Source organism: Myxine glutinosa, chromosome 10 (genome assembly GCF_964187855.1).
Source record: "Myxine glutinosa chromosome 10, kmMyxGlut1.1, whole genome shotgun sequence".
NCBI classification, from domain to species: domain Eukaryota; kingdom Metazoa; phylum Chordata; class Myxini; order Myxiniformes; family Myxinidae; genus Myxine; species Myxine glutinosa.
Genome location: NC_136270.1, coordinates 5129227 through 5155242, shown reverse-complemented (window position 1 = coordinate 5155242; position 26016 = coordinate 5129227). Strand labels below are relative to the sequence as shown.

Genomic DNA, 26016 nt, shown 5'->3' with positions numbered 1-26016 from the left:
GAAAAAACCAAGAGCCAAGCAAAACACACTTAAGTTAAACTTAAGTTACACTTAAGTTTCTTTTAAAGGTCACATTAACAAAATCTAGAATAATTTCAACATAATTCCAATGAACTTTTGGTTCCAAGACATCTTGAAAAGTAAGTTCACCCCCACAAAAAAAATATTCCATATTAAATGCCAAGTCTGTATATATAGCATGATATTTCAAAAAGTTGTGGAAGAGTTCTGACAAAATTTGGTGGACGAGTTGGTTAGGTGACAATGACAAGCTGATTCGATTTTGGTTCGGGTCCGGATCTTTATCCGGCCTATCGGTGGGATACAAAATATAAACTGCTCAGCCTGGCAGAGGTATGCACTCTACCGAGTGTCGTTTTAGTTCCTGGTCCGTTTCATCCCTGTTTTCCCCTTCCTCCTCTTGTTGTTTCATTCAGCTTGTGTGCAGCTTGTTCACCCCCCATGTATCCTTATCTCCCTCCCCTTTATCTCACTCTCACTCTCACCCTTTCTTTCACTCTGCTGTTGGTGTTTACTCCATTCCATTCTGTTTTAGCTATTCCACAACCCTCGACCATGTATAACATGAAACGAACAAGAAAAAGAGCAATCAGAGATTGCAAACCCTCGCCAGGCTGTATTTTCAGTGGTTTTTAAGGCTTTTGTGTTAAAACAAATGTGGCGGCAGAACCACGTGACCGATGACATCATCATTATTTTTTTCTGAAACTAATTTATACCTAGATTATGCTCAAGAAATTTCTTCTTGATCGGATGAAGTTTTGTACTTGTCGAATTATGACGTCATAATGGAGGCACCTATGACGTAATCATTAACATATTTTATTCCCCATGGAGAGTTCTTTACAATGAGCCATGTTTCAATTTTTTATATTCAGCACTTTCGGAGATATAGAGGTGCAAAGTTTTTCGGTTTTTCAAAGATGGCGGCCAAACCACGTGACTGATGACCTCATTTTTTCCTTTACCAGTTTATGGCACTCAGGAAATTTCATCTTGATTGGATGAAGTTTTGTACTTGTCAAATTATGACGTCATAATGGAGGCACCTATGACATCATTAACATATTTTATTCGCGATACTTCATCATTAACAATCTATTCCAGCAAGTAACAAACAGACTCAAATGCAATACCCTCTCCTCTGGCGAGGGTAATAATAAAGAAAGCTGTTGTGCAGTCTTGAAAAGTCTTTCTTGAAAGATTTCAAGTTAACCAAACACAATTTTGTCGTTTTGAAAAGCTTTTCTGTAGTTTTAAAACTACCATGATGAGTTAAGCTAATGTTGAGCTAACTTGGAAATAAAAGATAGGTAGAGGAAGAAGAAAAACAGTTTGACTGTTTCGATGCTTTTTTTTGTAGAATGAAGAACTAGTCTTGCTGGTGAAGGCTAGTGTAGATCTCTGTTGGTGGATAGGTAATAGAACAATAGATGGAATCGATGGGGCATTTTATTTGAGATATGTTTACCGTTTACATAGCATTGATTCATAGGGTCCTTTCTGGCATTAACCCTTCGTCGGAGCAAAAGAGACTCCAATGAAGGGGTTGATGCCGGAAACGTCAGCTTCTCCTTGCTTACTATGGTGGCCAGCGCACCTCAATTGACGTCATGTTGATTCCATCGGTTGTAGCTTTTTGGTTTGCTACTTCAGCGGCTTTACTAATTTATTTATTTTACATGTTTGGAATCTCGTTAGTTATGAAAACCCAGGAATGGTAGAAGCTGATGAAGAAGCCATTTTGTATTTGGTTTTCTCATCCCTATGCTACAACACTGATAGATTAAAAAAAAATTTTTTTTATATGTACATCCGTACATACATACCACTCATTCACAAAATTTAACCTGGTGCGCCTTCAAAACCTTTTTTAAAAATTTTTAAAATCTTTTTCTCAATTTTCGATCCAGTTGGTTCTTTGTTTTCTGTTTGTTGTGTGGCACGCATGTATATGCATCAGTCTGCACCACAACTATTTAATAAATGTCATTTACTCTGTGATTATTCAGGCCGGCTCTTCTTCGTAGTGCCATTTTCTTCCTATTTCCTTACCGACTCCACTTCCCCATTCCCTTTTGCCACTCTGTGTGCTAACTTAACTGCTTTGTGTGACCTGTGGTTGGCTGCTTCTGCTCAGCACACTGGGAAGGATGGGGTATGTGTCTCTGCCTTATCTCCATTACCACTAATGCTTCCTCTCCCAGGAGGATTTTCAGTACGATCACACCAGCAAATGCTTCTTGCCTGCCCCAGCAATGTCTCTGAACATGTTAGCTTTTATCAATCAATCAGCAACACAGTTCTTGTTGAGCGTACCCTTTCTGATTATAAACCGTTCTCGAAGCTTTTGGATACCAGGAAATTGCTTTATTCCAATGGAGATTCTATTTGCCCTATTAAAGGAGCGTCTTCTGATTAAAAAGGAATTTACTCGATTGCTTAGACACAATCTTTGAGTGTTTGGTGTAAATAGTTCTGTGCATCTGTATGCCATCGATGGATGGCACAACAGGGAGATTCCATGATCACTAATGCGTTTATGAAAGGTAAATTTTTACCTTAAGCCACATTCGTGTAAAAAGAGAGCGAGGCAGGAATGTTGAATTTCTTTTTTGCCAGGACTTAGGTCAAAGGGCACACAGGCCTTATCTTCATACCTAGCATGAGACGTTTGCCATTTTTTTTTCACCAAGTGACAGCAGGTTGGAACAGCCATCTTAACTCTTGAGAAGGACATTAATGGCCTGAGCATTGAGGTTGCTGAAAATTTGCTGAAAGTGTGTGCTCACTTTGAATATCTATCAAGTTCATTGAATTTGCAAATGTTTTGCCTAACACACCACTAACATGCTTTAAGATTTTTGTTCTATAATGTCGCTCTAATTCCTCTTTCATGGTGATGGATCAACCAGTTGTGTGTGTTCTGCATGTTATGTGCTGATTGCTTAGGAAAAGCAAACGCGAATGGATATAATTTAATTTTGCAAGTTAATTCGCTCATATTTTGCATTTTACAAGTTAATTCGTAAAAATGTACATTATCTTAATTGTTCTTATTTGATCAGAACATCATTGACTATTCTTATTTTTTTTCTCGGTAGTGCAAAGTTTTAGCATCCAAGCAATTGTGCTGTTCCCAACTGGCTGGTTCCTTCACATTGAAAACTTTCCTTTGGCCTGCAGTTTCCTCTCCCTGGCTTTCCACACCATGGCCTTTACTGTTCCATGGTGCTGTCTGTCTGCATGTCCTTTTATACGTTGTTGCTCCTGGCAGGCGGAACTCTCCTTACCGCACCCTGGAGCCCGTGCGCCCACCTACCGTACCTAACGATTATACGACCAGCCCAGCACGCACGTTGCTGGGCGCCCCTCAGCAGCAACCACCGCCACCACCTCAGCTGCCACAACAGAGCCCCTCACGTACCGCTTCGCTCAACCACAGGGCACGCACTTACAGGTAGCTGGTGCATTATGCATCAATAGATAACTGTAGTCATAGGGTCCGGTAACTGTATCCCCCGGGTACAATGACATTTGGCTTTCCTAACGTGCGGGTACCATTTGTGGAGTCGTTTATATTAACATATCTTTCTTCAGAAAGGCCCAGTGGAGTGACTGCCTTGAAGGGGATTTATTTTTGTTCCACGATCATTTCAATTGGCACAGTATATTGCACAAAGTCAAATAATTAATTTCTCTCCGTTTTTTTTAAGGAGATTGTACTTATTACAAGAGCAAGGAAATCAGAATTGATACTTAATGCTTTGTAATTTACAGTGCAGATGGTAGTATTTAATGGACAATGATGCAATTAAAGGTATTTGATTATATGCATGCTGTACACTAAATTGGCATCTTAGAGAGAGAGAGAGAGAGAGAAAGAGAAAAAGAGAAAGAGAAAGAGAAAGAAAAAGAGAAAGAGAAAGAGAAACTGAGACTGAGACTATATTAAACCAGGTCTCAAAGAGCACTAGCAATCAGCTGTGGAAGAATGAAATAGATTTTGCAAAATGTGTTGCATTGAAGTTGCCAATTTAGAAAGTGGTTCAATGAAAGAAAGAAAGAAGAAAAAGTGTTATTTTGAGGCATCTTGTTCTTCTTGTGTCAAATATTAACTCTTGCAAACATGGAGAATAAAAATTTGTAATTTGTACTCAAAACTTCCTTAGATGTGCCAAGTAGTTTGTTTTGAGCTGCACCTCAGTGGGATGTACGTACATCGCAACAACATGGTGCTTCCCCATTGAGTGATAGGGCCAAAAACGATATATAGCATATTTAAAAAAAAAACATTTGTATGCTTAGTCGAGGCTCATGCAAGAGCTAACACATAGAACATACAATAAAGGGAGCGAGAAACAAGAGGGCCAGAGAGAGGGAAGCACAACAGCAGTAGGGATCAAGGACATCAGGAGATCTGTGGAAGAGAGAGCCATGCGTGGAGGTTTCCATGGATACATACCATAGGAGAGTTTGGTGAGCAGAGCGGGGTGCCATACCATATCAAAGGCACGAGATATGGCAAGGGAGACATCTCTGATTTCCTGTTTGGCATTGAGGACCTCCATCCATTGTTGAGACAGCAGAAGCAGCATGTCCAGAGTAAAGTGACCTGGTCTGAAACCAAATTGATGATGAGAGATCAAGTAATTGGAGAAGAGGAAGGATTTGATATCAGAAGCGATGATTTTTCAGAAGTGTTTGTAAAGTTTCTGTGAAAGATGTTCTATCAGGATATTATGCCATTTTACTATTTGCAAAACAAACAGCAGCAGGGGTTTTTTTCTTTTGGAATTGCTAGAAGGCACGTGGCCAAAGTAATTGCTCGATTGACCAGCATATAATTGACTCTTCAGATCTTTCCATCATCGCAAGCATTGTAACAAGCTCGTCTCGCAGCAGAAGATCCATGACGTGCAGCGCTTTGTAGATACGTCGTTACAAGCTGCTTGGATGGAGATTTCTCAGAACCTGGCAAGCGGCAGTCTCGACGCACCAATGTTGTTAAAGCAGGAGGAAGACATGCTGAACAGTGTTGGACTAAACATTTGAAGTCGGTGACAAAGCAACAAACGTTTGAAATAGTCTTACTTGAAAATCACCTTGTTGAGGCATTTTTTAAATGTAGTTTGAACATTTATGCATCTTATTTTGATGGATTTTAAAAATAGATCTCAGATGCATTTTTCATGGATGAAGACATTTAGCACAAGTTTTCCTCAGAGATTGTAAAACATTCTCTCTCTCTAAAACAGTTCAACGTTCCTTGGGCAATCCTGTAAAAGTGATTTTGACCATTGGCTCAATTTCTGAACGCTGTGCCATTTTTGGACGTTTCTTTTAAAATGTGTTATTTGCTCCTTATAACCAAGTGTATCCGTTTTGGCGTTTATTGGCAGCCGGAGATGTAAAGAGGAAAACTTCCTGAGATGAGTCTTTTAGCTTAGACTAATATGTCACGACTGTTATCTGCCTGCCAGTTGCTTGCTATGCATTCTTACTGCCCAAAGCTTATTCATGCTAAGCATGCTTCCCGCTTGCTCGACTAATGGTGGCATTCCCCTCGACTGGCATGGGGCTTCCTTCGAACGTTGCCTGGCGTATAAGCAGGCATGGTGGCTGGTTGGCGGTTGATCCATCCATTTGCATATTGCCTTTGGTGATGATTATTTATTTTGTGATTTCAAGGATGTGTGATGTATCTAATTTGATATCTTGGGGGAAGTCATTTTGGTAATTGATTCATAACATTGGGTTCTAAACTTGTGGCATTTTAAAGCTTATTTCACTGACATTTTTCCAACATTGGACTTTTGTTATTTCTGGTCCCTTCTTTTTGCACTTATTACTCCCCTAGCTTAAATTTCAAAGGACATTACTAAGGATAATTTTGTGTGAAAATGGGCACAGCAAGCCGTTGCGTGACGTTGCAACTATGAAAACCCTCGACTTGTATCCCCACTAACCATTGACGTTACTGTGTATCCGGGGAATTTCATCGTGCTTCTGCAGTGGGAGCAGTGGGGGCAGTCGGAGCACTGGCAGTCGAGAAAATAGTGGCAGTGGCAGTGTGGGCCTTCCCATCCCAGTACCCACACCTTCAATCCCTGGATCATACACAGGTGTGCTCGTCAGCTGTTTATTGAAGCTGAGTTGCTGGTTTGCAGACATACTTTAATTTGAGCTTTATTTAGTGATATTTCTCCAAAGGGAAGTCTTGCTATGTTTCTCACTTTTTTTTTGAATGCATCTTAGTTTGACTGCATTACTCAAATGCTTAGTGATATGAAAGTGAAAGTTTGCTCACCTGTTCAGTCTCATGGAAAAACTGTTTACATTTTGGTGCAAATCTACAATTGCTTACTCGACGTCTCCCATTGAGAACCAATGTTTTTTTTTACAACAACAACACAACAACAAATGTTTGTCATATTATATTATTTTGAGCCTATATTTACTCTGATTTAAAAAGGGAGTTGTTTGGACTTCATTCCATTAAGATTTTGACCACCTCTTAAACATGACATGGTTGGTATTTTGTGTTATAAGAGGAAGGAAGGCTTGAAATAGAAGGGTCATGCCAGAAAAACTGCCTGTTTGGTTAGCAGAAGGTGTACTTCAGTTCCCTTTCATTCCTGGGTTCCAAATTGGAGATAAATAAACTGTTTCTGATGTTGAGCAAACTCCTTTTTATAGACACATAGTCAGTTTTGGTTTGTCACCAGGTGGGTATAAAATAGTAGAACGAAGATTTATCTGAAAATGCTCTGTCATAGCGACAGGGATAACATGAATGAAACTAGAGCAACACTCGGTGGAGCTTATACCTCTTGCCAGGGTGAACAGTTTACGTTTTGTATCCCACTGATAGGCCAAATCTGGATTCAGACCTGAACCAAAATCGAATCGCTTGTTCTGGTTGCCTAACCAATTCATTCAACATGTTTCGTCTGAAGCTGTCCATAACTTTTTGAAATATTGTGCTATCTATCAGTTTTAGACCTATCACTTAATGGTGAAGAATCACTGAAAAATTATATGATCCGGATTCAAATCTTCAAGAAAATGGAATCAATTCTTCCTTGTCACACCCAACCTGTCCACCAAGTTTAGTCTGAATCCGGACACAACATTTTGAGATATTGTGCTCTCGTTTTTGGCCCTGTCTTTTAATGGTGAAGAATCACTTTAAAAATTCTCTGATCCACATCTGGATCCAGATCTTCACCAACATTTAATCATTTTGTCCTTGTGACATACCCAACCTCTCCACCAAATTTCGTCCAAATCCATCCACAACTTTTTGAGATGTCTTCTTCTCAGACAGATACACAGACAAACAAATGAAAAATCACTCAGAGCGACACTTTGGCAATGCAGAACAAAGTAGACCGGCACTTGGCAGAGCGCATACCTCCGCCAGGCTGAACAATTTACATTTATTTGTTTTGTATCCTACTGATAGGCCGAATATGAACCAAAATCGAATCGGCTTGTTCATTTCACCTAACCAACTCATCCACATAGTTTTGTCACGACTTGTCCACAACTTTCTGAGATATCATTATATATATATATATATACAGTCGTGGCCAAAAATATTGGCAGTCTTGCACTTTTAAAAAATAACTCACAATTTTCCCTAAAAATAAGTTGAAATTCACAAAAGTATTTGGTCTCCACAATTCTTTATTTCACTGTTAATATTACAGAACCTTTGTTTTTGATTCAGAACTTAATATATCCTTTTAAATCAGAAACTAAATAGAAATGGCATTGACAAAATTATTGACACCCGAGACTTAATATTTCGTAGCATTTGGCTGGAGGCTGTGGCCTTTGGACAAAATAACTGCAGTCAAGCACTCCTACAGCCATGAATGAGCTTCCCGCACCTCTCTACTGGCAGTTTGGCCCACTCTTCTTGTGCAAACTGCTCCAGGTCTCCCAGATTTGAAGGGTGCCTTCTCCCAACTGCTGTTTTCAGATCTCCCCACAGGTGTTCAATGGGATTTAGATCTGGACTCATTGCTGGCTACTTCAGAACAGTCCAGCGTTTTGTCTTGAACCATTCCTGATGCTTTTTAAAGTGTGTTTGGGGTCATTTTCCTGCTGCAAGACCCATGACCTTTGATGGAGACCCAGCTTTCTGACACTGGGTTCAACATTGTGCTCCAAAATGCCTTGGTAATCTCCTGATTTCATGATGCCATGCACACATTCAAGGCACCCAGTGCCAGAGGCAGCACAGCAACCCCAAGACATCACTGAACCTGTTCCATCTTTGACTGTAGGGAAGGTGTTCTTTTCTTTGAAGGCTTCATGTTGTTTTCTGTAAACATCGAGATGATGTGCTTTACCAAAAAGCTCTAATTTGGTCTAATCTGTCCACAGGACATTCTCCCAGAAGGATTTTGGCTTGTTCAGATGTGATTTGGCAAACTCCATTTGGGCTTTCTTATATCTCTCTCAGCAGCAGTGGGGTCCTCCTGGATCTCCTTTCATTGAGGTGATGACTGATGGTTCGAGTTGAACTGTTGTACCTTGTGTCTGAAGGTCAGCTTGAATCTGTTTGACAGTTGATCGAGGTGCTTTCTCCACCTTTCAAACAATCCTTCACTGCAATCTACGATCAAGTTTTCTCTTGCGGTCACATCCAGGGAGGTTGGCTACAGTGCCATGGGCATTAAACTTCCTGATAACATTGCGTACGGTGGACACAGGAACATCAAGGCCTCTGGAGATGGACTTGTGGCCTTGAGGTTGTCCATGCTTGGCTACAATCTTATGTCTGACTTCCTCAGACAATTCTCTGGTTTTCTTTATTTTCTCCATGCTCATTGCGGTACACAGTGACACAAAACAACAGAATGACTCCTTTTCTCTTTTCAAACTGGTTGAATGAGTGATTTTTATATTGCAGGTACCTGCAACTCATCATAGGTGAGTTCAATTCCAAAGTAAAGGAGAATCACCTGCTTGAAATCCAATTATTTCTCACAACTTCTAAAAAGTGCCAATAATATTGCTGGGCCATTCTAGGATTTCTGTGTGGAATAAGCTAAGATTTAGTAATTTTTTCAGCTTTTTTTGTTTTGCTCTACTGCAAACTAAAGAAATACATACCGTATATACTGGTGTATAAGACGCACTTTTTTATTGGAAAAAAGTCTAAAGTTGAGGGTGCGTACTATACACGGGGATAGAAAAAAAACTCGGCTTCAAAACAAGTCAATTTTCCAATACATTTATGAAAAAAAGTATTTTACGAAAAGCGATCTCGGTTGCACGTTTTCCCCGTTGCGTCATGCACAATTGCGCCGACATGCAGGGCCGCCATTGCTGCTCGTTCGCCCCGGATGGCTAGCGGGTTTTGTACCATTACGTGCTTTCTATGGATTTGCCGTTCAAAGCAACGCCGCTTCCGGAATGTGAATAGAACGGCTCAAAATATTTAGCTCTGAAAAGCCACATCGGTCTTTTATTTTGAAGGTCTTTTATTTTACGACTGCAATTGCGTAGCAATCCGAAATTATAGTGCAGATTACCGTAAACGTCAGCTCGGATTGAAACGTCTTCATACGTTCTATCCGGTTCCAGAGAAGAGAAGATCAAGATGTCAAGGCGGTCGTACACTTCAGCGTTTAAACTCTCCATCTGCCAGTCTGCAGAAAAGTTTGGGAACCGAGAAGCTGGGAGGAAGCACGGCATGAATGAGTCTGACATCCGGCACTGGCGAATAACTAAGGCTTCCATAGAGGATATGCCGAGGAAGAAGAAGGCGAACGGGAATATCGGCGAAGTGGCCTCAGTTGGAGGAGCATGTCATCGCCTGGGTTCGGGAGAAGAGGGCAGAGGGTCATGCCATCTCTACACTTGCTCTCAGGCTGAAGGCAAGGAGCTTCGCTTTGGACGGAGACATCAAAGATTTCGTGGCTAGCACATCGTGGGCCTACAGATTTATGGAACGCCATAATCTTCATACGTTTATGGCCTACAGATTTATGGAATCCATCATTGCTTCGGATATGAAATATTTCCTCTTCTCCAATGGCTTGATCTCTGATCATCAATTTGGTTTCAGACCAGGTCACTCTACTCTGGACATGCTGCTTCTGCTGTCTTAACACTGGATGGAGGTCCTCAATGCCAAACAGGAAATTAGAGCTGTCTCCCTCGACATATCACGTGCCGTCGATACGGTCTGGCACCCCGCTCTGCTCACCAAACTCTTCTCCTTTGGTATCCATGGAAATCTCCACGCATGGCTGGCGGACTTCCTCTCTAGTCGTAGTCAACGTGTGGCACTGAATGGGTTTCTCTCATCTCCTCTTCCTGTTCAGGCTGGAGTTCCCCAAGGCAGTGTTCTGGGCCCTGTGCTTTTTCTGGTCTTCATCAATGATCTCTCCGACTCTCTTGAAAATCCTCTCTATCTCTTTGCTGATGACTCCACTCTCTGCCACTCCATTCCTCATCCCTCAGATCGGCAGTCTGCAGCCTCCTCACTCTCTGCAGACCTGGACCAAATCACTGACTGGGCAAACAAGTGGAACATGTCTTTCAATCCTGACAAATCTCACACTCTTACGATGTCTCTCCGAAAAGACCGACTGGACAACCCTCCCATCCACTTTCTGAATAATCCTCTCCAAGAAGTTCTGTCACTCAAGCTTTTGGGTCTCACTTTCTGCCATGATCTTTCCTGGGAAAACCACATTTCAAATCTGGCCTCCAAAGCCAGTCGCCGACTGGGCATCCTCCGTCGTGCGAAGTCCTTCCTTGGCACACCCGAGCTCCTCACCACATACAAGGCTTTCATCCACAGCTCAATGGAATACTGCTCTCCCCTCTGGGCTGGTGCTCCTGCCTCACACCTAGCTCGCCTTCACGCTGTTGAAAGCAAAGCGTTCAGAATCATTGGAATCTCCCGTGATGAAGCTACCTCCGAGGGCCTTTCACTTACTCACCGCAGGCAGGTTGATGGTCTTTCTGTCTTCTACCGACTCCTCTCCGGCCTTGCTCCTCCAGCTCTCTCTGGGCTCTGTCCCCCAAATATTCCTAAAGGTCGCACAAGATCTGCCTGCAACCCTCTTATGGTTAAACTGCCAAAATCAAGACTCTCTGCTCACCTTCACTCTTTCATTCCTCTTTTCTCCCGCCTCTGGAACAAACTCCCGCAGTCCCTTCAATCCCACTCCTCCCTGCAGGTCTTTAAAACAGCTGTTCACCACCATCTCTTATCTTCCCCCATCCAAAACCTTGATCTTTTCTCCCCCCGGTAATTTCACCCCAAATCCTCTTTTTTAAAATACCAACTTCTTTCCTGGAAGTCCTTGGTGTCCTTGTGTTTATACTTCTCCCACCCCCCCCTTCCCACGCCGCCTCCCCCCAAGCCCTCTCCCTCCCACACATTCCCGATGTCTCTCACAAATGTTGTGTTTATGTGCTTCCTATGAGAGGGGTGCCGCTTCCGGTCCCTCGAGCGACGGGGCTTGCTTCGATCTCTCCACGGCATCAAAGTTTGAGTGTTTTCCCGTTCGTTTCTTTGTCAAATTTCAGCTGCGTATTTTGTTGTGTATGTGTTATTGTGTGTTTCTATTTGGTTTTGGTTTTGTAGTTGTTGCAAATTTGTGTGTAATTCGTCGTTTCTTTGTTCGCGCCTCGTGCGGCCTCCTCGTCTCGACTTGTGCCCCGCCCCCTATATCTCGTTTGTTCTTTCACCTCTGCTCCTGCTCTCTCAAATCCACGTTCTCACTTAGAGACTTTTCCCAGATTGCTTTCATGGTTTAAAAAAATATTTATTTAAATATGTTTAAACCGCAGCCGTGATCCCCTTCCCCCCCCCCCCCCCCCCCTGGATTTCCATGTTTTAAACGTTTCCCAGTGTGTACCCTGGATAAGAATAGGTACGCCGTATCCCTGCGTGTCGTAAGAGGCGACTAAGAGGGTTGGCGTCAGGAAGGGCATCCGGCCATAAAAACATTGCCTCAAAAAGAGAACCATGACAATTACGACTACATGTGGGCAGGGTACAGCCCGAAGTGGAGATCGGTTTCTGAGGTTTGGGACATGGAATGTAGGGACAATGACAGGGAGATCAGGAGAAGTGGTGGAAGTATTGGTCAGAAGAAGAGTGGACATATGTTGTGTGCAAGAGACGAGATGGAAGGGAAGTGGTGTGAGAATGGTGAAGGGTAGGCAGGGACAGAAATACAAGTTTGTGTGGCAAGGGTGCCCGGAGGGCGTGAATGGTGTTGGTGTCCTGTTTTCTGAGGAGTTTGTAGACAGTGTGGTGAGTGTGACTAGAGTGAGTGATAGGTTGATGATGGTGAAAATGATGATTGGAAAGCTCTTGGTGAACGTCATCTCGGGATATGCTCCGCAGGTTGGTCGAAGCGATGAAGAGAAGGACAAGTTCTGGTGTGCGATAGAGAAGCTGATGGAAAACGTGAAAGATGAGGAAGTTGTTGTGGTAGGAGGAGACCTGAATGGACATGTGGGAAGGAGTATGGATGGTTTTGACGGAGTTCATGGGGGTTACGGATATGGTGTGAGAAATGGAGAAGGTGAAAGGATTTTGGAGTTTGCTGATGGCGCTGATTTGTTGATTTGTAATACTCAGTTCCAGAAAGAGGATAATAAGCTTGTTACATACACGTCAGGTGGGTCAACGACAACGGTTGACTACCTGATGGTGCGTAGGCGAGATAGGGGGCACCTCCGAGACACAAAGGTGATCCCGGGGGAGGAGGCTGTTTCACAGCACCACTTGGTTGTCTGCGACGTAAGGGTGAAAGGTGCGAGGAGAGCTTGGCGGGTGAAGTACCAACCGAGAATGAAGGTGTGGAGGTTGAAAGAGGTGACACTAAGGGAGGCATTAAAAGAGAGGCTGCGTAGGGTCGAGGATGATGTGGTTGAGCTTGAAAGTGGTTGGATGTCAATGAAAGCTAGTCTGTTGGGAGCCGTTGGTGAGGTATGTGGATGGACAAAAGGACCACCGAGGCACTCGGAAACATGGTGGTGGGATGATGAAGTTGGAAAGAGGATTGACGAGAAGAGGAAGAAGTTCAAGGAGTGGCAGAAGGCAAAGGGTACGGGAGCAGAAAAAGCAGAGCATCAAAGTTATAAGGCAGCCAGGAAGGCTGCAAAGAAAGAGGTAGCAAAGGCGCAGGAGGCATGTAGGAAAATGTTCGGAGAACGCTTGGATTCGGAAGAGGGTCAGAAAGCAGTATTCAGGATTGCAAAGCAGATAGCGAAACAGAGGTGCGATGTGATGGGGGTGAGTTGCTTGAAGGATGAAGTGGGACAAATCATTGTCGACCCAGATGGAATTAAAGGAAGATGGAAAAGATATATGGAAATGCTGTTGAATACAGAGAATGAATGGGATGGCAACATAGAGAGTAACCCAGTTTTAGGACCGGCAGAGAAGATAACTGAGAAGGAAGTTGAGGAAGCGATAAAAGCAAAGAAGGGTAGAAAAGCGGGAGGGCCGACGGGAGTTGTGGGAGATATGTTGAAGGCAGCAGGAAGTTGGGGTGTGAAGAGAATGACAGAGATCTGTAATCTGGTGGTGAAAGAAGGCCGCATTCCAGTGGATTGGGAACTTAATACCCTCGTCCCTCTATACAAGGGGAAAGGTGACCCTTTGGAGTGTGGCTCGTACTGAGCGATAAAGTTATTGGAGCATGGAATGAAGGTATTGGAAAGGGTTTTGGAGAGGGGGATAAGGAAGAAAGTGAAGATTGACGAAATGCAGTTTGGATTTATGCCAGGAAGAGGAACGACAGACGCGCTTTTCATTGTGAGGGAGTTGCAGGAGAAGTACATGGAGAAGAGGAAGAAGTTGTTTCTTGGGTTTGTTGATCTGGAGAAAGCATTCGATCGGGTTTCACGCAAAGTATTGACATGGGCATTGAGGAAGTTAGCACTGGAGGAATGGTTGATCAGAGTAGTGATGGCAATGTACAAAAGAGCGCGCACAGCTGTAAGGACGAAGGACGGGAACAGTGGTGAGTTTGAGGTGAAGGTGGGAGTGCATCAGGGGTCGGTACTAAGTCCACTACTATTTGTAGCTGTGATGGAGGTGCTGGCTCAGAACGTAAAGGAGGGTTTACCGTGGGAGTTGTTGTATGCAGATGATCTGGTGTTGATTGCGGAAAGTATGGATGGACTGAAGGAAAAGATGAACACGTGGAAGGAATGTTTGGAGACAAAAGGTCTGAAGGTGAATATCGGAAAGACGAAGGTGATGGCAAGTGGTAAAGCATGTGGTGAGGTGGAAAGAACTGGGAAGTGGCCCTGTGCTGTGTGTAGGAAGGGTGTCGGAGTGAACTCCATTCAGTGTACAATGTGCGCTGAGTGGGTTCATAAAAAATGTAGTGGTCTGAGAGGGTCATTAACTAGTGTGGCAGCTACATTCAAATGTAAGGTGTGCACTGAGGGAGCTGCAGATGGAGGAAATGTTGAGTTGGATCTTGGAGACTGCGTGAAGCTGGAAGGTGTGAAAACATTTTGCTACCTCGGAGACATGCTGAATGGAAAAGGTGGATCAGACTCGGCAACGGTTGCTCGAGTGAGATGTGCATGGAAGAAGTTTCGGGAATTGAGTGGCGTGCTGATGATGAGGGGAGTGTCATTGAAGCTGAAGGGAAAGGTGTATGCTGCATATGTGAGAAGTGTTATGATTTATGGGAGCGAGACATGGGTAATGAACGTAGAGCAGCAACGAAGGTTGGAAAGGGTGGAAATGCGAATGGTTCGACGGATGTGCGAAGTATCGTTGAGAGAGAGGAAGACAAATGATGAATTGCGAAAGATGATGGGAATAGAGCCTGTGATGGATGCTGTGAAGAGGAACAGGTTGAAATGGTTTGGTCATGTGTTGAGGAAGGATGAAAGTGACTGGTTGAAAAGAGTGATGGAAATGAATGTAGAAGGAAGTAGAGGACGGGGAAGACCGAGAAAGATTTGGCCAAAGATGGTGGAAGAAGAAATGCGGGCAAGGGGGTTAACAAGGAGAGATGCAGGAAATAGGGCAAAATGGAGAAGATTGTCATGGGGACCGCAAGGCTAACCCCTGCTCTAGCAGGGAAAATGGCCTTTAAAATGCATGTTGTTGTTGTTGTTGTATGTGCTTCCCCTTCTCTCCCCATCTTGTCTACCGCTCCCCATTTTCATTTAATACTTTGTTTGTTTGTCTGTTTGATTTGTTTGTGTGATAAATGTTAGCTCTTTCACGAGCCTCAATTATGTATACAAAAAAAAAAAAAATCTGTCGGTACGACGCCGCACGCACATCGTACAGCATCTTCCCGACGATACGGCCGACAAAACGACACGCTTCCAGGCGTTCATAATCAAGCTTCGTTAGGAGCACAACTACCCACTCAGCAGGATCGGAAACGCCGACCAGACCCCTCTAACCGAGATCGGAAACGCCGACCAGACCCTCTAACCGACCCAGATGAGGACTTGCATGCCGTCTTCGAAGAGGAGAACGACGATGAGGATTTCCTTGGCTTTAGCTGAGAAGCCCATCACACACCCAAACGGCCCTTTGCAGGGCCACAACTCCACAATAAAGAATGTTTTAATAATCTCTCTACTCTCTCCTTTCTTCTTTGAAGCAAAGAAGCTCCCGCGATTGCATGCACATCTGGACACTGACGCGTGTGTAACAGAATACTGACTACATATAGCTAAATATTTTGTTGTTTTTTTTCCCTTCAAAATGTTCATTTTGTGCTACTTAAAGTTTGTGTACAAATGCATAGATTCACGCTACTGTAATCTGAAAATCAATGATTTAAAAAAAATTTTTTTTTTGAGGGTGGAAGTTACGGGGTGCATGTACTAGACACGGGTGCGTATTATACACCGGTATATACGGTATGTGAATACCAAAATATTTTTTAATTTCAACACTTTTCTGGAAGAAATGAATTATTTGAAAAAAGTGCAAGGGTACCAATATTTTTAGCCATGACTGTTTATATTGTTTTTGACCCTATCTCTCAATTTTTGAAATTAGCCTGATGTTGACGTTTTGACCTCAAAAATAGTTGGTGGTTGAATTCAGTGACATGATATGCAAATGCTCTTCATATTTCAAGTCAATCGGATCAAAATATAGGATTTTAGAAATACGGCTTATGCTAACCTTTTGGCCGATGTTGACCGAAAATAATAGGAAGTTGAATTTACCCTTGAATTCGAATTTACCTTTTGGCAACATGAAAAATTTGGTTCAGTATTTATTTTAGTTTTTGAAGCATGTATAAATACTAGATGGCCCATTTCAGGTAATGCCTGCAAACCTACTCCCTTTAATATATCTACTCAGCAACCCCTTCTCCTATTCCCCATTATGCTTTCACACATTTCCCTCAATCCCATCATCCTCTTTCACTTGTATCCCTTCTCTCATGACCTTCCCTACCCTTTCACCCCTGAGCATAAGTTGCAGTTTTAAGCTAATTCAGTTTAGCGGTGTAGAAGTGCATACAAGTCAAACAAACAAACGCCTCATATGATCATGATGATTCCCAACATTTATGGTTTTCATGCAGAGAATCGACATATTTTATTACTTTTTGACTTGTAATAGCCACTACCACCAGGAATAGCACTACACGATACACTCACCCTATTCAGCTTTGACACGTCAGACTAATTATACAAAAACTTTCATTCATTATACAAATTGTTTACCCTTTATTTGGGCGGTGTATTGGCCAGACTGCTGCCTTGATCGCTCCTGAAAAAAAAAAAAAAAAAACTCGGCTTGCGTACATGATGCAAGAACGTTCCTACTGCTTATGTGCATATATATAATACATCGTGGTTCGATAACTCTGATAATAAAAATTGTGAATATGAGACTTCTGAAGACATATTAGGCCAGTGGTTCCAAACCTTTTTTTCCTGTCGTTTCCCCCTTCAACCAGTTAAACTGTCCGGATTTCCCCCAACCCCTCCCCCCCCCCCCCCCATATGAACAAGGAAAAAGTAGCCAAAACACAAAATTTATTCCCTTAATAACATAAATAACATAATAAATAACATAACAATATAGAAACACACACACACACCCACACACTCCTACACATACATACAAACCTACAAGTTTCCCCTTGGAATCCTAAAATTTCCCCCCAGGGAAATTTCCCCCAGGTTGGGAAATGCTGTATTAGGCTTACCAGAATATCAACATGGCGAACGCATCCATTTTCTTCCTGCCAATTGTGGGTGGAGTCAAGCCAGCTCTCCAGCCAATGGTTTAGAAGGCTTCTTTTGCATGCAGCTTCATTGCGTTTTTAATACTCGTATGTATACAAGATATAAATCCACTTTTATAGTATATATTTCTTCCATTAAAAAAAGCTTCCAAATTGTACATAGGTGAAATGTTCCAAAAAAAACCCAGCATTTTCTTGATTGATTGAAAATTTTTACGCTAACCAACACCTACAATGCATTCTTAGGATTGCTCCACATTGTGACAAGTTTGTTTTTCCCCTTCTGCTTTACTCCCCCTTTTTATGCACAGCTCCATCCCCTGTGCCAAGTGAAGGATTTTTCCCATCGATGCCTCCACCACCACCTCCCCTCCAAGGTGGGCCAGTGGGAGGTGGGTACACCCAGGTCAACTCAAACCCATTGTAGTCATTACTCTCCCTCTGCTCTTGTTTAAATTTTTTTTTTTTTTGGGCTGAAACATTTCGCTCTTCTCTGTCTTTGATCTTTGAAGATTCCAGAATATATTGAGTCACCTGTTTCCATTTTTAACTGGATGTACTCTTTCTTCTTTTGACACTTTTTGAGAATAGATTATTGCTATGGTAAATTTAAAAGGAGTGAAACGTGGTTGTTTTTTTTGAAAAAGAGGTTGGTTTATGATTATGATGATGTGATGATTGCCTCTTTAAATATCTGTTTCTTAGCATTGTATGTTTTTTTTCTTTTGGTTGGGGGAGTGTCGGAGTCTGAGGTATTTAAAAGCTTTTTTTTGTTGCTTTCTTTTTGTTAAGAAAATAAAAACAATTGATAGTTTTGTGTAGTAACCGGTTGACACTTGTGATTGGCAGTCGCAACAGGTGCCCCTTCACCACCACCACCACCACCACCCCCGCCACCTTTGTTTCCAGGCCTTGGTAAGGACCAACCTCTGTGTGCCCCTTTGCTTTTGATCTCCAGTTTCTTTTTCTTTTTTGTATTCATTTCCACTCTTGTGGGTCATCTTCTCCTTCACTTTTGGTAAACATAAGCTTGGTCTGTGGCGCTTTGAAAGGGATCATTTGCTTTGCTTACCACGATCTGCACAAATGGCAATACTGTGCATGATCATGAGGGATCTAACCTCTTCTTGAGGAAATCTTTCACTCGGAAATGTCTTGCCGTACACTCTGGTTGGCTTTGCCATGAACGTTCCGATTCCAGACATTTGCTTCCACCTTGTTCCAGCTTCCCTTCAGTTCACTTGCTTCAGTCTTTTTTTCTACTCGGTATACGCGTTGCGCTTTTTGGAAAAAAAATTGTGCAACCGGCTTTGTCTTCTGCTTGCTTTTTGAGCACAGCAGAGCGATGTGGCTTTTGGTTTCCATGTCTTGTAATTTTGCTGCACTCATGAGATGACTTTTGAGGCTCTTGGCGGTGTGTGCAACCCCCAATATCCGTACTCGTGTGAAGCATGTATGCTTTGCAATGACTATATAATCTTGTGCATCAACCAAAGGATTTTCAGCATGACTCCATCTCGAGAAAATTGTGACTTATTTGAAAAAAGTGCAAGGGTGCCAATAGTTTTGGCCACGACTGTGTGTGTGTGTGTGTGTGTGTGTGTGTGTGCGTGCGTGCGTGTGTGTGTGTGTGTGTGTGTGTGTGTGTGTGTGTGTGTGTGTGTGTGTGTGTGTGTGTGTGTGTGTGTGTGTGTGTGTGTGTGTGTGTGTGTGTGTGTGTGTATATATATCCAATACGTAATACGTCCATTTTACCGTTCTCCAACCTATAGGGTTGTCTTAGAAACTCAAAGTTTCGGCCAGCAACCTGGCATGCACTGGGGTTCCACAAGCCCAAAGGATTGGCAGCATTTTGAGACGGTCGGGGTGAGGGTTAACTATCAACCGATATACACCTTGAGACGTGACTGACTAACGTCAAAGACAAAAGAATGACCGAACGGGTATGGTATACACTATTCCATGCAACTGTGCTGGAGAATACATAGGCGAGACCGGACGAACCTTAGGCCAGCGCATTCATGAACACCAGAAGGCTTTTGCGTATAATCACCCGGAAAGATCTGCTATTGCCAAGCATGGCACAAGGGCGGGCCATGTTACCCGATGGGACAATGTGAACGTTCTGGGGGCATCCCCGAACCGGGCCTGGAGGCGAATACTGGAGGCATGTCACACTGGCCAAACGAGGGCACCGTTGACAGAAGAGACTGCGGCGTCATCACAGGCGTAGGGAGGGACCTCTCATTCAAAAACACACGAGAGAGACGCCGATGCTGGGAGGAGGACAAGGACAAAGTGGGACATAAACAACGCAGGTGATGAAGAAAACACAATGCACCTCTCAAACACACACAAAACACTGGCAACACAAGCTTGTCACGAGGTCTTGCAACACAGCTTTGTGATTGGTTGACAGAATCGGGCCACCCCCTTCCTCCAGGTATATCTGGGAGGAGGTAAACAAGGGAATTACTCTTGATAAAGGCTAGTGGAGGCCCAGTGCACACCGTGTTTCTGGCCGAAACGTTAAGTTTTTAAGACGAGTTTTTAAGACAAAACTATAGGTTGGAGAACGGTAAAATGGACTTATTGGATATAATTCCCAACCGCCGTTCATTACTTGACATTATATATATTTTTATATATATATATATATATATATATATATACACAGTGGAACCTCGACTTACGAGTGCCCCAACTTACGAGTTTTTCGAGATACGAGCCGTCACTCTGGCAGTTTATTGCTTTGAGATGCGAGCCGAGATCCGAGTTACGAGCTTTCGCCACCCGGTCACGTGGTTATCTTGCCGTTCAAGTACAGTATCTCTGTCGTATAGCGCTAATGATATATAACGCCGCCGATAATTATATGATAATTTATGATAATCTATGCAGCACGACGTGGTCCTCACGTCACACAAGGCGCCTTTGCCGGCGCAAAACGGCTCTCTCAGGGTCAAACTCGGTATCGTTTTGAGCGCACGGTTCAGACCTTCAAGAAAAAGTTTATTTTGTAAAAATCGAGCCACGCGTTCAAAAGATATGACCGGTTTTGTTCGCCGGCACGTCGGCGCTCGAATCGAATCGAGTTAAAACGAACACTGCCGTTGTCGGGTCCGTCTGAGACAACCACCGGGCCTAGAACGCTGGGACCGGTCTCGTTGGATAGGCCTGGATCAGATCTCGAAACGCTGGAAGCTGCACCTCTCTGTGATAATCTTGTGGACCATGACAAGAGATCGTGCGACACGTGGTTATCATGCCGTGCAAGTACAGTATCTCTGCCGTCAACTTGTTCAGAGTGCCGGCGATAGCTCGCCTTCTCTTTGTGGAAAACACGGTGAGATCCTTAACATCCAACAACTAATGGGACGCAAACGGGGCGCCCAGTTTAGCGGTACACCCATTGATGAATCACCCTGCCTGTGATTCACCCATGACAGGTTATAGCTGGGTCGGGATTCAAACCCAGGCTGGACAGTTTACACTTTAGAGTCAAGTGTGCGTACCTCCAGTCCAGGCCATCCTGCCAACTTGCATGCTGCATACAGGTGAAATATAAAGCGCGAGATATTTTTATATATACTGTATATTAAAAAAAAAATTGGTGTGGTTTTTGGCGGGCTGGAACGGATTAATAGCATTTCAATGCATTTCAATGGGGAAATTTGATTTGAGATACGAGCAATTTGAGTTACGAGCTCGGTCACGGAACGGATTAAACTCGTAAGTCAAGGTTCCACTGTATATATATTGTTACGGACACGGCTTAAGATGTTATGATGGGCCGAGTGGAATGGCCGCCGTGTTCGCACAGTTTACCCGATTACCCCCAACTCACCCGATTCCACTCGAACGTTGGCCGAATCGCGCTACGCTAAATCAATGATGGAAAGGACACAACGGCTGGGATAAATGAAATGACACAAGGGGTACAGTTCTCAAGACCTCCGGAGGAGGATATAATTGGTGGTGGAGAAAAGGGGTAGATTACAAGGTATGAGGTAAAGCACAGAAGAGATAGGCACTTAGACACAATCTTATCTATCCCAGACAGACCACAGACAAACGGAACAAGACTGACTTACACAGGGATTGATGGCAGGGAAGGACAGGCAGTCGATAGCACAAGGTGCACCTTGGCTCAGGGGCAGAATCAAACACGGTCCGGTCCAGAGATGCGGGGAGGTATTGCAGCGCTCGGAGGTGGCGTCCTTCTCTCTCCCAGCTCAGGGCGCATCTGACGTCACCTCCCTCTTCCTGCGCATGCTCAGCGGGGAGTGACACGCCCTCGGCTCGTTGGCTCCGCCCCAGATGGGATCGGTCCGCCGCTTCTATTGGCTGCGGGGGTTACCGGGCTCCGCCCTTGACGAGGAGCTGACAGCGAGCCCCTACCTGGTAACCCCGTCGAGCACATGCTCGATGGCGGCTCGTTGGAAAGGCATGGTGCCCTCCCAACACCCCCCACCAACCAAGCCGGAGTGAGGACGCACGCTCCCCGCGCCGCCGCCACTGTTGTTGTTGTTGCTGTTGCTGTTGTTGTTGCTGAACCGTGCGGAAGAGCTGCGGGGAGGTATTGGGAGGTCCTAAACTTCCTAACGGTGCCATACAATCGCATTCTGGTGCAACGAAGAGTCACAATTAATGGAAACGAGTCCTTAACTGACATAGACTAAGAATAACTAGCAAGATGTCCTATAGTTGTCTACGTGAGATGTGGTGGACCTGGATGCGACATTTAATGGGGGAAATAGGCGGAGGTCGGGTCTACAGAGTGTTGTTTACAGAAAATGGGACTAGGGAATGGGGGATTGGGGATAGTTGGGAAGTATGGAGGAAATAGGGGAATATTTACAAGCGGATATGGATGGATGCCAATCTCATATCCGCAACATTGCACCCTTCTCTACCTCGGGGCGTCCCGACCCGATAAATTTTTACTTACTTTAGTGTGGCACTCAGATGTAGCTCCCTCTACTATGAACTCAACCCTGAGTGCGACAGTTTTACAGATGTTCACAAATGAGTAAATATGTCCCCCTGCGACGTTGCACCCTTCTCCTCACAGAAACACACCCACAGGATAACCGAATCGCGGAAAGAATCCTCAAACTAAACATACAGCCGGTAGGGAGCATTATTTACACAAGACTGATATTTACACTACGATCCAGGACCTGTTCTTTGAGGAACACATGCAGATGTTATGCATAGAGAGAGAGCACGCATGCCAGCATCGATACACCAACCCACGAGTGCCCTGTGGCCCTACGGCCTTTAATACTGTGCAGAGCACCCCATCCAAGCACCAAAAGCACCACCCCATACACACAGTCAGCACCATCCGGTGCACCAATAAAGTGTTCAATACAAAAAATGCACAATCAAGTGTCCATGGTCACCGGTGGTGTCGCAGCCGGCCGATGTTCTGCCGCTGGTCTTGCCTTCCTGGAGTGCACTTGGCCTTCTGGCTTCTTTAAAAATAAAGAAAGGCGCCAACCGCGTCCATTTCTAAATTGTGGCCGTCAGGGGGGCCAACTATAAGTGGTTCACCTGTATGGCATAGGTGCCACGTTGACCCAGAGGTCCATCAACGGGTGGTGCTTGCCCGCAAAAGAACTGCGGTCCATTGTGGGCGGCCACAAAAATTGCGGTCCATATGGTGTATCGATCCAGGCAGCAAGCAGCGAAAGTACAGGCCCACAACTGCGGAGCCAGCACCTCTCTCTCCTCTCTCTCTGCCCCAAAGCCAGATCCTCGGAGGTGGGAGACAAAAAGAAGACAAGTGAGTAAGGTGGTAAGGGCGCAAAAGTGCACGCAATGTAAGGTAATGCACACTGGGGGCACATGGGAACCAGGTGAGACAGGTACGTTCCTACCGTACGCCCCCCCCCCCCCACCAGGTAACCTACATTGCCCCTCCCTTACCCCTTACTGTATCCACCAAACACAACACTACCCATAAACATCTACTTTACACATCAACAAACGTCCCTACTGTCTTCCCCGTTCTTCCCATAAACCAAATTCGTCTTCTCTCCCTCCTAACCAATCAAATTTGCCATTTCCAACTCTCATCAAAATTTGCCATCTCCAATTCAACATCAAAATTTGCCATCACCAATTCATCATCAGTCCCTCCTAAGGAGGGAGAGATGGAATCACCCCAATGTCTTATCCACGTCGTGATGCGTCTCACAAATCCACACAGCAATTCTCCTTTCCTGCAACACAGAACAAAGGAACACAGGTGTGGAGTCATCATCATCACCTCAGGTAAGTGGCTGCGTATGGTGCGACAGGTTCATCAATCCTAACTATTTCCTAAATGACTTTAACAACTTTACATTACCCGGGGTCTTTCCCTGCCAATCCATTGGCCAACTTACACTATGGGTTCTAAAAACCAATTCCCATTGACTAACTGTGGTGCTTCTCAATTTGGGGTCTCACTCCCCCGATTCATCTCCCGGTGCCCTCGCACAATTTCTGGGCTGTGACGTGTAGCTCTCCCAGCAGGTCTACCCACCTGCACACCTCCACCACCGTAGTTGCCACCCGAGCTTACCTGCTCCTCACCCTAACCTAACTAACTGGGGAAGGCCCTCTCGCACTCTCACCCCCTCAGTGCCCTCTCTGGCACGGGCTGCCCGATCCACACCCGGGATCCTCAGGCACCCACTGACACTAACGGCTCCCAGAGCCCACCTGCGGCCTCACCTGGCCGACATCCTCACAGTGGTGGAGTGCCCAAACCAACTACACACACTAACAGGCTACACGCCCAGCCATTTCCACAACACTAATGCACCCATCCACAATACCATTCTGCAACCGCACCACAAATGCCAATATCCAACCACAATTTACCTATACCCTCTACCTAACACTTACACTACCCGCCCCGGGTACTCGTGAAAGGGGTCCACTCTTCCTCCATCCACACCTTCGCACCATGCACACCACTCCGTACCACTTACTCCATGTATTACACACACCTGTACTTGCACACCTGTGCTCTCATACTTGGTGCCGCCTGCACCCTTCTCTCCCCCAAGCGCATTCGCGCTGATCCACAACACTCACTACTCATACACTGCTCCACACACCTGTCCAGTTCTCACACAGCATCATCTCATCTAACTACTCCCCTCTGAAACTTGCGCTTCCCAGTCGTCCCTTTAAACTATTGCGCTCCCTCGTCATTATCATCCACACTAAACTACCTGCGTCCCCACTACAGGTATCAGTCACTATCTAACCTTAACGTCACCTAATGTCATCTTCTAGGTCCCTACACACAATATAACCTAACCCACCCGGGCTAGTTTTCACTGCCATACACCCCATAAACTATAGGCAGGGATGCCACCCTTACCCACCGGGCCCATCGCTCATCAATCCCCCAGTCCTCTGGCACTAATAAGCCCCCCTTATTCAGAGGTACTGGGTCCCGCCTCGGCATCTAAAGCCGAGGCAATCCACGGGGGTGCCTGCTCGCCGGTGTAAGGCCTTATTCGGTCGGCGTGGACGATCCGAGGGAGGGCTCGTGGCCCCATTTTGATTTTTACTACCACGTCACAGACTTGCGACAGGACGACCCCTGGGCCTTGCCAGGGAGAGGTGAGTTTCGGGCACCTACCCTTCCTCCTCCGGGGATTGAAGAACCAAATCTTCATCCCCGGAGTGTACTGACTCCCCTGGCTCCGGTGGTCGTACCTGCGCTTCATCTTTTCCCCCGCCAGATGGAGTTGGCGGCGGGCGAAGGCATGGACTAGCTCCATGCCTTCCTCTAGGTGACGTGCGTACCCCTCCCTCGGCGGGTTAACCACTGTGTCTGGCACGGGACCGCATAGCAAGTCGGCGGGAGCCCGTAACTCCCGCCCATACATAAGCAACGCTGGACTGCATGCGGTGGCCCCGTGCTGGCTGGTTCGGTAGGCCATGAGCAAATAAGGGAGATGTTCGTCCCAGTCATCCTGACGGGTGGCGGTGAACAGTGCCAGTTGTTGGATTAGAGTTCGGTTGAATCTCTCCACCATCCCGTCAGATTGAGGTCTTAAAGGCGTTGTTCTTGTTTTCCGAATTGACAGGAGACTGCACACATCTTTTAGCAATTTGCTCGCAAAATTTCGTCCCTGGTCGGTGTGCAACTCCTGTGGAATCCCATGCCGGCACACAAATCCTTCCACGAAGGCCTGCGCTACCAACCCTGCTTCTTGGTTGGGGAGGGCGTAGGCCTCCGGCCACTTGGTGAAGTAGTCCATCACAACGAGGATGTACTTATTACCTAGGCGGGTGCGGGGTAGTGGGCCTAGGATATCCATGGCCACCCGCTCTAGGGGGGCCCCCACCTGGTGTAATTGAAGGGGGGCCCTCATCCTCCGTGCTGGTCCCTTTTTGGCAGTACAGGCGTCGCATCTCCGACACCAGTCCTGTATGTCGCGCCCCATATTCACCCAATAAAACCTCCGGCGTACCTGCGATGTCGTCTTTGTCCTGCCCAAATGGCCGCCAGGGCGGGTACCATGCACCTGTTGCAATATATCGGTCTTAAATTTATTTGGGACTACCACCAGCCAGGAAGTTTTATCAGAGGGAACCTCCACCCACTTGCGATACAAGATGTTATCCTTCAATTCCAGGGTTTTCCACTGAGCCCAATATGCCTTGGTCTGTGCCCCGAGGGGGGTGACCTCTTCCCCATTAGGTCTTTGCCCCAATCTCACCCATTCGTGCACCGGCC

General features: G+C 45.1%; 1 protein-coding gene across 21 annotated transcripts in view; it reads left to right on the top strand.

The window, feature by feature from the left end:
• ABI1 (abl interactor 1) overlaps nucleotides 1-26016 on the top strand; it is a 134360-nt gene that overhangs the window by 68236 nt on the left and 40108 nt on the right. For 3 of the 21 annotated variants that reach the window (XM_068127160.2, XM_078785298.1, XM_068127155.2), the window contains exons 5-8: nucleotides 3299-3481; nucleotides 6037-6146; nucleotides 17576-17641; nucleotides 18114-18179. In XM_068127160.2, the coding sequence (XP_067983261.2) occupies nucleotides 3299-3481; nucleotides 6037-6146; nucleotides 17576-17641; nucleotides 18114-18179 (425 nt within the window). Of the gene's footprint in view, nucleotides 1-3298; nucleotides 3482-6036; nucleotides 6147-17575; nucleotides 17657-18113; nucleotides 18180-26016 lie in introns of all 21 variants that reach the window. The other 18 variants (XM_068127158.2, XM_078785296.1, XM_068127154.2 and 15 more) reach the window with 7 other exon arrangements.